Source organism: Tursiops truncatus, chromosome 4, assembly GCF_011762595.2.
Source record: "Tursiops truncatus isolate mTurTru1 chromosome 4, mTurTru1.mat.Y, whole genome shotgun sequence".
Lineage (NCBI taxonomy): Eukaryota > Metazoa > Chordata > Mammalia > Artiodactyla > Delphinidae > Tursiops > Tursiops truncatus.
Window position 1 is genome coordinate 28,941,439 of NC_047037.1, and position 13,882 is coordinate 28,955,320.

At 42.8% G+C, this 13,882-nt stretch overlaps 1 protein-coding gene across 1 annotated transcript; it reads left to right on the top strand.

Moving 5' to 3' along the window:
* Positions 1 to 2,405: 2,405 nt before the first annotated feature.
* A4GNT (alpha-1,4-N-acetylglucosaminyltransferase) lies at positions 2,406 to 6,619 on the top strand. Its single transcript, XM_004323737.4, has 2 exons — positions 2,406 to 2,816; positions 6,005 to 6,619. The coding sequence occupies exons 1-2, from the start codon at positions 2,406 to 2,408 to the stop codon at positions 6,617 to 6,619; spliced, it is 1,026 nt and encodes a 341-aa protein (XP_004323785.1).
* Positions 6,620 to 13,882: the final 7,263 nt, after the last annotated feature.

The window sequence follows — 13,882 nt, forward strand, 5'->3', positions numbered from 1 at the left end:
ACGCCGACCTCGTGAGACGGGGAGGAAGCTCACATCCCACAGGGGGGACTTCTGGGCAAAGGGAAGCCACCATAACTGAAATCGGGGAATCAATTCTCGTTCCAGATCACCAGGCCCTTGGACTGCTGGGGTTTCTACGTTACCTACTTATTTGTGGAGATGAATTTTCTTTTCGTTCAACAAAATCTTTTGTTTGCAAAGCTTGGACCAAGTTACAGGGTTGTCTGGTGAAGGAACTTCCCCAAGTCTCTGCCCATGATTTTGACTGAGGCCAAACTGCTTAGGTGCACACTTTGCTGGCGCCAGGATTGTGCTACTATACAGTTTTCTTCAGGTGAAATCGTTGCCTTGTAACCCTCCTGATAGGCCCACAAACCAGCAGGATTAGTGTGTAGGTCACCTGAAAAATCATGTGAACGCCTTACAATATGCAAGTCTTTGTGTTTAGGGCAACTTAGCAAAGGGAGGAGCTTCCTGGGAACTTCCTGTGTTTGGCATAATCTTCTGTCAATGATTTACTTCCTTCAGCACTGTTGAATTGAAGGTTAGGTGGTGATTTATCAGAAAGTGTTGCAGGAAAAATCTTGTCATCATTGCTAAGACGGCAGTTATTGGCTAACTACAAGTTTCTGGCTGGAAGGTAAGCTCTGATTTACTGGATTTGTATTTTCTGAAAGAGTTACATGTCAAGCAAAAAATAGACTACTGATGAATGGAGATCTCTGCTGTCCTGGAGTTGGCTGGAGTTAGAGCTTATGGTGAAGAAGAGGGTGGTACTGCAGGTAACTGCTCAGAGCCTGAGCTTTGGGGACAGGCAGACCCTAGTTAAAGTCATGGCTCCGCTAACTGTGTGATCTTGGCAAGTTATTTAACCTTCAGTTTGCTTCTTCTTAGTTCTATTAGTTTTTTGGTAAGTTATCTTGGATTTTCTAGGTAGGCAATCATATTTTCTACAACTAGTGATATTTTTGTCTCTTCCTAATAGTCATAGTAGAAATTCTTTTCTCTTGTTTCACTGCATTGGTTAGACTTAGCAGAATGACGGTGAAAGTAACAGTGATAATGGACATCCATGTCATATTCCGGGTCTTAATGGGGATATTTCAAATGCTTCACATTAAGGATGATCATTGCTATATGTTCTGGTAGACATTGTCAGCTTAAGAAAGTTTCCTTGTGCCTTTTAAAAAGCATGAATGGATGTCAAATTTTAGCATGCTGTTGTTAGCATCTACTGAGCCAAAATGATCATACAGCTTTTCTTCTTTAATCTGTGGAAATAATGCATTTCATTAATAGTTTTCCTATTAATTCATTATTTTCCTATTACAAATCATCCTTACATTCCTCAAATAAAACCTAATCAATGCACCTTTCTTTTTAACATTGCTGGATTTGATTTGATCATATTTTATTTAGAATTAAAAAAATCAAAACTTATAATTATTAGAGAAATGCATGAATGACATTATCACCTTTCATCTGTCAGAATGGCTAGCATCAAAAAGTCTACAAATAACAAATGTTGGCGAGGAGGTAGAGAATAGGGAACCCTCATACACTGTTGGTGGGAATGTAAATTGGTGCAGCCACTATGGAAAACAGTATGGAGGTTCCTGAAAAAACTAAAAATATAACAGAAGTACCATATGATCCAGCAATTCCACTCCTTGGTATATAACCAAAGAAAACAAAAACACTGATTTGAAAAGATACATGCACCCCAATGCACATAGCAGCACTATTTACAACAGGCAAGATATGGAAGCAAGCCAAGTGTCCATCAAACGATGAATGGATAAAGAAGATGCGGTATATACATGTGTATATACAATGGAATTATTACTCAGCCATAAAAATAATGAAATTCTGCCATTTGCAGCAACGTGGATGGATCTAGAGAATATTATACTTACTAAAATAAGTCAGTCAGAGAAAGATAAATACTGTATGATATCACTTACATGCGGAATGTAAAAAATAATACAAATGAACACACACGCAACACCAAAACAGACTCAAAGGTAGAGAAAACAAACTAGTGGTGACCAAAGGGGAGAGGGAAGGGGCCAGGGGGCAAACAGGGGTAGGGGATTAAGAAATATGAACTATACTAGGTATAAAATTGAAAAGCAACAAGGATATATTGTTTAGCAAGGGAATTATAGCCATTATTTTGTAAGAATTTTTAATGAAATATAATCTGTAAAAATACTGAATCACTATGCTATACACCTGAAAGTAATCTCATATTATAAATCAACTATATTTCAATTAAAAAATCTAAGCTTGAAAGTGATATTCAGGTATCATCTTCTTGTGTGCTATCTTTATCAGGTTTTGTGACTATAATTTTTAATTAATAGTGTTGATTTTAGGGAGCAGGACAGGAGAGAGGGGTGGACATGCTGATGAAGCTTCAGCTCTCCCTGTCGGTCATCCTGCTGCTTGCCTGTGGCTTCCTCTACCAGTTCACCCAGAAGTCCAGCTGCCTCTTCCCCCACCTGCCTCCCTACAAGTCCCAGCAGGGGCTGGAAGCCCTCCTGGGCCATGGGCGCAGCATCGTGTTCCTAGAGACCTCAGAGAGAATGGAGCTATCCCCGCTGGTCTCCTGTGCTGTGGAGTCTGCGGCCAACGTCTACACTGAGCAGCCTGTGCTGTTACTTATGAAAGGGCTCAACAATTCCATGCAGCTGCCCCCAAACTCCACTTCCCCAGCCCTTTCCCTCCTCTCGGCAATAGACAATGTTTTCCTCCTCCCTTTGGATATGAAAAGCCTGTTTGAAGACACACCGCTGTTTTCGTGGTACACTCAGGTAAGTGTTCAGAGAATCTCAGAATGTCGGTGTTGGGAAGGACCATAGGAAATGGGTCCAATCTAGCCATTTTATAGATGGGTAAACTGAGGGTAAGGCTAGATTGTCAGAGATAGGCTAGAACCCAGATCTTTTGACTCTTGCCTGGTCTTCATTCTACGGTGTTGAGTCCTGATTCAAGGAAACAGGAGAGACTTGATTTAGGCTTATCTTTACCCTGCTGCCTTTTGCTTTCACCTTATTTCTTAGGATTTCTTGAGACTATTCTTAACTGAATGAGTTTCTACATCTTTTCTAGGTGTATAGACCATTCATTTTTCACTGACAGTTTTAAACCCATCTATGTTAAACTTTTTTGCACCTAAGGGGGAAAATAAGGCAATATTTAACTGGAAAATGATGTAAATAGAAAATTCATGAAAGATCAGGTGGGTGCTGCTGTATGAGATTGGGTTACATTGAGATACGATCAAGAAACTCCCGGAGCTCTTAGGAATTTTGTAATTTTGTGCGAAACTCCCTCTACCTTTCCCTTTAAAGGACACTTGTTGTGGCATTTAGGGCCCATGATAATCCAGGGTAATCTCAGCTCAAGATCCTTAATTTTTTTTTTTTTTTTTCTGGCCACACCGTGTGGCATGTGGGATCTTACTTCCCCGACCAGGGATCGAACCCACGCCCCCTGTGGTGGAAGCACGGGCCTCCAGGGAAGTCCCAAGATCCTTAATTTAATCACATTGGCAAAGATCCTTTTCCTATAGGAGGTAATATTTACAGGTTTCAGGAATTAGGACCACTGAGTGGCTGTTATTCAGCCTACTACAGTATTTGTATAAGAAAAGAGAAAACTCCTGTCCCACCCTCTCTCATTCACCTGGGGACTGGGTGGGCTGTCCTGGGTGGGGGACACACTTGCACCTTGGGGGAGTCGGGCTGTGGTATCTTCTGCTCCAGTTAGGCTACAATAGGATAGCTGGTGGCCAGCTGTTAGGATGGCCTAGCGTGCCATCACTTGCTGGTGACCACTGGATTTGCTGCACTGATTTGGGCAACTGTAGCCCTTGAAGATGCCCAGGGATGAGTACTGAGGGGGTGGGGAGGGAATGAGCAAACAGAATCCTAATCCCCTTTCTGGTGCTCACCTCTGGGGGAGCCTTGTGTTTTACGTTGATGTTAGTCCAATGCCCACATCAAGGTAGGCTTCCTTCCTTCTGTGCGGCTTTTGATATCTGGGTCTGTTCACTAATAATCACCAATTTACCAAAGAATCAACTTTACTTATTTTTACTGAAAGTAACTGGGTCTCTGGAGTCAGACTGCCTGGGTTAAAATCTAACCTCTGCCTCTCTTACCTTGCACAAATGACTGAACTTCTTGGTCTTTCCTTTTAATTTTTCACTTGAAAAATAGGACTAATAATAGCACCTATTTCTGAGGATTTGTGTAGATTATAAGAGATCAGAACAGTTATTGATAAATTTTCTTTGAATTTTTGAATTAGATTTATTTTTTTATACAACAGGTTCTTATTAGTTATCCATTTTATACATATTAGTGTATACATGTCAATCCCAATCTCCCAATTCATCCCACCACCACAGTTATTGATAAATTGTAGCTATTATTATTCATGAGGTTTTCAGCAACTGTATACAATATAATGACGTTAATAGCTCAGGTGAAGATTTCTGCAAAGTCTTAGTGGACTTGCTTTCGTTTGGCTTTATAGTAGAATTTAAAAAAATGTTTCTTTTGTCAAAAGCCAAGGGTCATTGTTTAATCTTTTAATCAACATATTTAAATTCAGAAAAATCTACTGTGTTTTCTGTATTCAAAATTTTAGCATTCCATTTGGGAACACTGGCATTTATAATGGTTTATTTTTATTCGTTTCAAAGTAAATTTCGGTTTTGTTCACATTTCAGCGTTTTCAGTTATCCTTGACTCCTCTGTCTCCAGCTCCATATCCAATCCATCAGCACATCCTGACCGGCTTTATCTTTACCGTGTGCCCAGAATGTGACCACTTCTCTCATCTCCTTTATCGTCACCCTGGTCTAAACCACCATCATCCCCTGCCTGGATTATTTCAACAGCTTCCTAACTTGCCTCTTTGCTTCTGCCCTTGCCCCCTGCCCCCATCTATTTTCCACACTGCACCCAGTGTGACCCCTTTTAGACTAATTCAGATCACACCACTCCTTTCTTTCAAACCTTCCAAATCATTTCGGTCTTTACCCCAGCCTACGGGATCCTCCCTCACTCCCGCCCCTGTCCCCGCTCTGATCTGGTTTCCTACCCTTCTCCCTTCACTACTCTGCACTGCTGTTTTCCTGTTCCTGTACATAGTGAGTGTGCTCCTGCCCCAGGGCCCTTGCACTTGCTGTTTCCTCTACCTAGAGCCCTCTTCTCGGAGGTAGCAGCATGGTTCATCCACCCACTTCATCCAGTGTTCTGTTCGAACACAAGATAAGATAGTGCTGTATCCTGCCCCCTTTATAGCCCCCTCGCCTGACTTTTTTTCCTTCATATTCCTTATGAACACCCAACATATGATATATTTATTTGTTTGTTGTCTATCTCCTGCCAGTAAAGATTTTTATCTGTTTGTTCACTGCTGTATCCTTAGCAGCTTAGAGCTTGGCAAATAGCAAGTAGGCCTTCAATGAATATTATTAAAGGAATTAATTAGTGGATGAAGGCATGGATGCATTTTAAGATTCTTTTATCAATTTCTCAAAGAGCATAGCTATTAATCTATCTTATATTTTCATATTTATTTTTTTTTCTTTATCAGTTCTCAGCACTTTTAGGACTTACCAAAAAATTCTTCCTTCACAGTTTCATATTTGTGGTTAATTTCCATCCTGCTGAAAGTGACTCATAGGGTTCATTGTGAAATCCCTTCTGGGTTTCATCTTTCTACTGCTTTTTTCAAAAAACGATTTCATGAAATCTTTAAAAGCTGCTAAAACCTTCCCATTGATACTGATTGCTGTACACTTTTCACTTAAAGGCAACTTTTTTGGGTGGAGGTAATTTTGGTACATTTGCAATATTGGGCTTTTGGCAAATAGAGTTTTGGGAAGTTGGCTTGCTTCCTGCTCAGCTACCCTGTGCCTGGCCTCTTGCTGTGACATCCCTCCCTCTTCCCCTGCCTGGGGGCTGATTTGCACCTGTTCCTGCAGATCAACAGCAGCGCAGAGAGATACTGGCTCCACGTCAGTTCAGATGCATCCCGCCTGGCCTTCATCTGGAAGTACGGTGGTGTCTACATGGATACTGATGTCATCTCCATCAGACCCATCCCCGAGGACAACTTTCTGGCTGCGCAGACATCTCAGTTCTCCAGTAATGGGGTGTTTGGATTCCTCCCCCACCACCCTTTCCTGTGGCAGTGCATGGAAAACTTTGTGGAAAATTACAATTCAGATATTTGGGGCCACCAGGGTCCCGAATTGATGACAAGGATTTTGAGAGTATGGTGCAAACTCAGAGACTTCCAGGAGGTGAGCGACCTCAAGTGTTTAAACTTCTCCTTCTTACACCCCCAAAGATTTTATCCCATCTCCTATGCAGCGTGGAGGCGCTACTATGAAGCCTGGGACACAGAGCCGAGCTTCAACGACTCCTACGCACTGCATCTGTGGAACTACATGAACCAGGAAGGGAGGGCTGTGGTCAGAGGAAGCAACACACTGGTGGAAAATCTCTACCGTAAGCACTGTCCCAAGTCTTATAGGGACCTGCTTCAAGGTCCAGAGAGCTCGGTGACTGGGGAGCGGGGCCCAGGTAACAAATAGAGCCAATGTTGGGTCGTTGTTGCTACATCGTGGAACTGGCCACTTCCTGGAGTGCCAGACTTTCACCTGATCTCCACTTCCCCTAGGTGTGTGGACGCTCACCCACATATCAGTTACAGTTACAATTTTCCACATCATTCCACCAAAGAACTATTAGAACTAGTAAAGGAATTCAGTAAGGTGACAGTCAATACGCAAAAAACAGCTGCATTTCTAACCACTAATAATGAACCATCAAAAAGAAAAAGAAAACAATCCGAATGACATCTGCATCAAAAAGAACAAAACACCTAGGAATAAGTTTAACCAAGGATGTGAAAGGCCTGCACATTGAAAACTTTAGGACATTGATGAAGAAATTGAAGAAGATACAAGGAAATAGAAAGATATCACATGCTCATGGGTTGGAAGGATGAATATTGTTAAAATGTCCATTCTACCCAGAGCAATGTACACACTGAAAGCAATCCCTACCAAAATTCCAATGGCATATTTCTCAGAAATAGAGCAAAGGATCCTAATATTTGTGTGGAACAACAAAGGACCAGGAATAGACAAAGCGATTCTCAGAAAGGAGAACAGGCTGGTGGCATCTCGCTCCCTGACCTCAAACAATATTACAAAGCTACAGTAACCAAAACAGTTGTGTGGTCCTGGCACAAAAACAGACACACGGACCAGATGAACAGAACAGAGAGCCCAGAAATAAATCTACACGGGTGTGATCAGTTTATTTACGACAAAAGGGCCAAGAACATACAACAGGGAAGGGGCAGTCCCCTCAATAAACAGCACCGGGAAAGCTGGACACCACACACCAAAGAACCACACTGGACACAGTCTACACTGCACACAACAGGGACTAAAACCCCACAGTTTTCTACATCAAGACCTTTCTCTCCTGGGTCCTCTGAAGAGGGATCCCCCCCAGCCTCCAGCAGTCAGTCGCACACAGGAAGTTTCTCCCCACTTTTCCTCACTTCTCTTCACTTTTTTCCTCACCGTTCTCTCCCAGTGGGACCTCCCTGGGACGGTCCTGAGAAAACTGTGCTCCTGTCCGCATGGATGCAGCCCAGTGTTGTCCTCAAGCTGAAACCCCAGCGGGTTCTAAGGAGACTGAGCACTGACAGCTACATTGCCGTCCCTGTCCGGAAGCCAAAGTCCTACAGGTGCCGGAGGTGGAGCTCCTGGTAGCTGAGCGAGGATGAAACTCTCACGTGCTCCGTGTCATAGAGGCGGGATCAGCATCTCCTGCTGGCAGGGGTGGGGACGTGCAGGTAGCGCATGTCAGTAAGAGTGGGCTTTCTGTGAGTATAATAGAAAAATCCCAAAGAAGACCGTTGACGTAGAAGTATAGAAGTTCATTTCTCTCTCACGTAAAAGTAGTCTGAAGGCAGGCAGATCAGGGCGGGTATGGTCACTGCAGTCATCAGGGACCTAGGCTTCTTCCATCTTCCTGTTTGCCATCCTGCCCATGGTCCATATGGCAGCTTGATCTCCAGCCCATCATTTCTGCATTTCAGGCAGCAGGACGAAGGAAAGAGGAAAGGTGCACTTCCCTTATTTTATGAAGACTTCCTGCGAGTACCATATAACACTTCCTCTTACATCTCATTGACCAGAATGTAGCTGCAGGAGAGGCTGGGACATTCAAGAAGGAAGAGAAAATGGGTGTTAGGATAGGCAGCTAATGGTTTTGCTATGTGTTATATTTACTTTTGTAAGGTTAATTACAGGATCTGTTAGAGAATTGGCTGGGGAAAAAAGAGACTTGATTTCTAGTCCTGAATTTGATATTCATTAAAACATTCAGTCAGTAATATTAATTGAGTCCCTTCTGTGTGTCAAGCACTGATTTAGATGCTGAAGATGCTGCTGGATCAAGCAGACAAGGTCCTGTCTAAATCAGCTTGGGCTGCAATAACAAAGTACTATTCACCAGGTGGTTTATAAACAACAACAATTTATTTGTCACAGTTCTGGAGGCTGGAAGTCCAAGATCAGGTTGGCAGCATGGTTGGGTTCTAGTGAGGATCCACTTCTGAGCGGCAGATGGCACACTTCTTGTTGAATCCTCATATGGTGGAAAGCGGCAAGAAAGCTCTCTGGGGTCCCTTTTATAGGGGAACTAATCCCATTCATGAGGGTTCCACCCTCACGTCCTAAACCTCCCAAAGGCCCCACTTCCTAATATCATCACTTTGGGGGTAGGACTTCAACATCTGAATTTGGGGGGGGGGACACAAACATTCAGTCCATTGCAGGTCCCTAGTACTTACATCTTAATAACTGGCCACATCCCCCCTGGGATAGTGTCCTCTGCTCCCCAGGGTGTCTGCTATTCCCTACTCTACCCCAGTTGGCTTATAAAAGCAAGTTACAAATTCAAATTTTAAAAACTGCTGGTCCTTCTACAGTCACATAAAAGTTTACCTCCTCTTTCTAGGAGGTATGAGAATTAATATTTCTTCTACAAATACTCATCAACCAAGATTTTCTAGAACTTCCTTTTTGGTAGCTGCTTTAACGGAAACATAAGTTTATATTTTTCTCCATATATAAAATTATGATGCTTTTTCAAATGACATCCACCCATCCCCTTTCATTCTGATATTTCCCCCTTTGAGAATCACTGTTCTGACTGTCTTATTAAAAACTACCTGCAAGTCATGTCTCCTGCCCCAGCTTTATTTATTCCCAGCTACTTGCTCTGGATTCTTAGGTCCAGCCTGACCCCAGAGTGAGACTTTGAGGCCTGCTGCTACTCCCCATGGTTGCCCTCTGACCTGTGTCCCCAGAACCCCTGCTGGGTTTCAGCTCACCTGAGTCTCTCCACAGGTGAGGCTTCCTAGGGCTAGCCCTCTGAGGGAGGAGAAGGGTCACACACGCTGGATCTAATTTCCACGTCTGGAGAATGCATGACAAATGGTCCTCCAACTAACATTCCCAGTCCCTAGGGTTTGGAAGGGTTTAATTAGAAACATTTTCAATATTTCAAAAATATATGAACTGTTTTATGATGGGACCAAATAAGTCAATCTGAATGTCACATTTCTTTATGCTGGGTTGTGATTATATGAATTCACTGTGGCATTATTGATAATTTGACATTTGTAGGGAGTTTTACGTGGCAGCAAAATGTTTTTGATTAATAAAATGTGGGGAATAAGTTAATAATGTATTACTTAATAAATGCAGTTTGTTAAGTAGAAAAGAATATTTCAAAACTTGGTGGTGCTGGGAAAAAATGCATAAACTAAAACGTATATGATTTAAAAAAATAAGCACTAGAGATGTAATGTACAACATGATGACTATAGCTAACACTGCTGTGTGATATATAGGACAGTTGTTAAGAGAATAAATCCTCGGGCTTCCCTGGTGGCGCAGTGGTTGAGAGTCTGCCTGCCGGTGCAGGGGACACAGGTTCGTGTCCCGGTCTGGGAAGATCCCACTTTCCACGGAGCGGCTGGGCCCATAAGCCATGGCCTCTGAGACCGCACGTCCGGAGCCTGTGCTCCGCAACAAGAGAGGCCACGACAGTGAGAGGCCTGCGTACTGCAACAAAAACCCAAACAAACAAACAAAAAAAACAGAGAATAAATCCTAGGAGTTCTCATCACAAGGAGAAATATTTTTTCTCTTTCTTTTTACTGTATCTATATGAGAATATGGATGCTAGCTGAATCTACTGTGGTTGTCATTTCACAATATGTGTAAATCATGCTGTATACCTTAAACTTATACAGTGATGTATGACAACCATTTCTCAATAAAGCTGGAAAGGAAATATAGTGGCGAGGGGGGTATTGGGCAAAGTAAAAAGAGTAGTGAGTGGTAAGAAGCGTGGGATTCCAGATGATCCTGGATTCCTTCTGGCCTTCGGGGAGCCTAAGCCACACGTTTACATCATGATACATTTTGAATATAGGCCATTCTGGTGTTCTCCCCTATGTTAATTTTTTTCCAAATCCGACACTCGTTCTTAGAATTTCAAACAGTAAGATTGTACAGAGGAAAAGGTGAAAGTCTCTCTTGTACCACTGTCAAGTTTGGTATGTCTCTCACTTTTCTCTGCATATATATCCACGCTATTTGTAAAAAGTCTTGGCCACAGGCTTCCAAGTATCCACCACTATCGCCTCATCTGCCCTAGCTCTTTCCCGCCAGGACCCCCATAATGCAGCAACTAAAGGGTGAAGATGGGGACTTCCCTGGCAGTCCAGTGGTTATAACTCCACACTCCCAATGCAGGGGGCATGGGTTCAATACCTGGCTGGGGAAGATCCTGCATGCCGCACAGCCAAAAAAAAAAGAATATGTTAACGTGTGAAGACCAGCCCCAGCGTGCTAGTCCCTGTGTCAGCCTAGTGGTTAAATATTTTGAATATCACCCCTGAATTTCTCATATGTATAGTTTAAGAAAACATAAATGGATTCATGTAATACATATTATTATGTCAGTTGTTTTTAATTTAACAATACATTTGTCTTGGACACCTTTTTTTCATTAACATACCAAGATATATTCTTCGTAAGGGCTGCAGAGTGTTTCATTGTAGGATATATCATAATCTATTTATTTACACCCCAACTGGTGAACATTTAAATTGATTCTAATTTTAATCGTACAAGAAATACTGTAGTCCTGATTACCACATTTTGGGGACTTTAAATTGTGATATGTGCTGCAAAATTGTTTTCAAAGCGCCTGTTTGAAATTGCTCATTTTCCCATCCTTCACCAGTGCCAAAACGCTACTTAATTTTAGCCAATATTATTGTTTAAAAATGTCTCTAATTGTTATGTTACTTTTGGTGAGGTTGAGTGTTTCACATGTTCAATTGATATATTTTTTTATTCTGTGTCTTGCCTAATCTTTTGTTCACTTTTCTATGGGATTGTTTTTCTATTTCTTAGTGACTTAACTAGTCTTTGTATATCAAGGACACAAACAGTTTACTATTCTGTCGCAATTTGTGCAGTCTGTCTCAGCCCTCCCCACCTAGTGTTTGTTTCAAGACTCAGAGAGTGGGTCCTGGTTAAAATGACCCTGCATTCTCATTTTGCAAAAGAGGAGGAAAGAGGTCTTTTTGTAAGTGCAGAGACATCCTCCAAAGTGATCTTTTTCAGAGAATGGGTTAGAGTGTAAGCTCTGCCTAGGGAAGAGGTTCCCCCTCAGTTCCAGCTGATTCTTGACATATGAGAGTGCGGGCCTTTTGTTGCTAGATTCTCAGATTTTTCAAGAAGAAACCAGCAAACCAGGTTTTTATGTAAAATGCCCTTCGAACAATACGCCTGTCTGTCTATCTATACATCAATACTGTGAAAACTCAACAATACACCTTTGACCTAAAATCACCTCCAGGACCATTAGCAGCCAGCATCCCAGCACTGAGAGGCCTGTCCTCTATACCTCATATGCCCTTTAGGAAAGTGGGATCTGGAACGGGAGCTGACTCCCAAGGTGTGATGCCAGCAGTTGACAGCAGAGGGCACTACTACTATGGGCTCCCTAGAGTGTAAAGTAGACCCTCATTTAGCAGACATGTCCCACTGTTTCCTGACACATCCCTAAGTGTAAGAAGGAGACCAGTTGTGATGGTGTCTATGCTGGTCAGAGAGCTGGTATCTGGCACTGGCCTGAGGAAGAGGTGAGGGGCTACACGGCAAAATGGAAACCACAGATATCGAGAACCCACTCTTCTGTCCATCCAATAGTTCCAGCTCAGCTGCTCAGGGTGAAAGGAATGTCCCCGGGAGTGGCCCACTAGGGCCAGTCTCCTTTGGCTTGTTCCTGTGTCTTGGATGATACCCCTGTTCCCACTTGTGCCACCAAATCTTGTGTGTTGTGGCACAGGTGGCACAGCAGAAGGTGACAGTTTCCCAGTGCTAAGTGATCTAGTGCTCTATAAACTCTTGGTTTCCTCGGGTCTTAGAACAGAACCTGGCACGTAGTAGGCACTCAGTAACTCTTGGCTGTACTGAATGTCAAACTGTGGCCCAGTAAAGGGAGAGTGTGCGGGTTCCACGCACGCGAGGTCTTGGTCAGCTGAGGAAGGAATCTAAATACTTTTGCTTTTGGCGTTACCGAAAAGGTAGTTCTGGGTGCACGTCAAGTTCCCTTGCTCACAGCAGCCCTGCAAAAGATGGCACCCGTTTCCACAGGGGGAAATTGAAGCTGGTGGGAATGACACATGCGTGCACCTGCGCGCGTGCGTGCACACACACACACACGCACGCACAGAGCTACTTTTTGTATACTTCAGGGAAGCGAGTTGAGAAGCAAAAGCTACCAACCCTGACACTTGACTGAACTTGGGAGGACACACCCGTGACTGCCAGGCCCTGGGCTGAGATGTTTTAACTAAGTTGGTTCTCATAATTACCTGCTAGGTAGAGTTTATTTTCCCCATTTTACAGAGAGGGTAAGTGACTTCCCAGGATTACACCGCCTGGGAAGGTGGAACTTAAATGCGTCTTTGACTCCACAGCCTGGATTCTTCTCTGCCCTCCTGCAGGAAGTCCTGGAGGGAAAGGGGTGCCCCAACCAGGAGAGCGGAGGATGAACAAGACTCCCCATCAAGAACTGGTGGCTGACAGTCATCCCTACTTGGGCCTGGCCCCTGTCCACCCTTTTTGTTTTTTTTTACATTTAAAAAATTGTGGTAAAATATACATTCCGTAAACTTTACAATTTTAACCATTTTCAAGTGTACCATTCAATGGCATTGAGTACATTCACATTGTTGTGCAACCAGCACCACCATCTGCCTCTAGAAGCTTCTCATTATCCCTGACTGAAAATCTGTACCCATTAGACAATAATTTCCATTCCCTCCTCCCCACAGCCCTGTCATCCACCATTCTACTTTCTGTCTCTATGAACCTGACTATACTAGGTACGTTGTGTAAGTGGAATCATATAATATATGTCCTTTTGTGTCTGGCTTATTTCATTTAGCATAACATTTTCAAGGTTGATTCATATTGTAGCATGTGTCAGAATTTCATTCCCTTTTAAGGGCTGAAATATATACGTATGTATATAATATATGCATAACGTTTTGTTTATCCATTCATCTGTCAATGGACACTTGGGTTGTTTCCAACTTTTGGCTATCGTGAATAATGCTGTTATGAACGTGGGTGTACAAATACCTGTTTGAGTCTCCGCTTTTAATTCTTTTGTGTATATACCCAGAAGTGGAATTGCTGGATCATATGGTAATTCCATGTTTAATCTTTTGAGGAGCCACTATT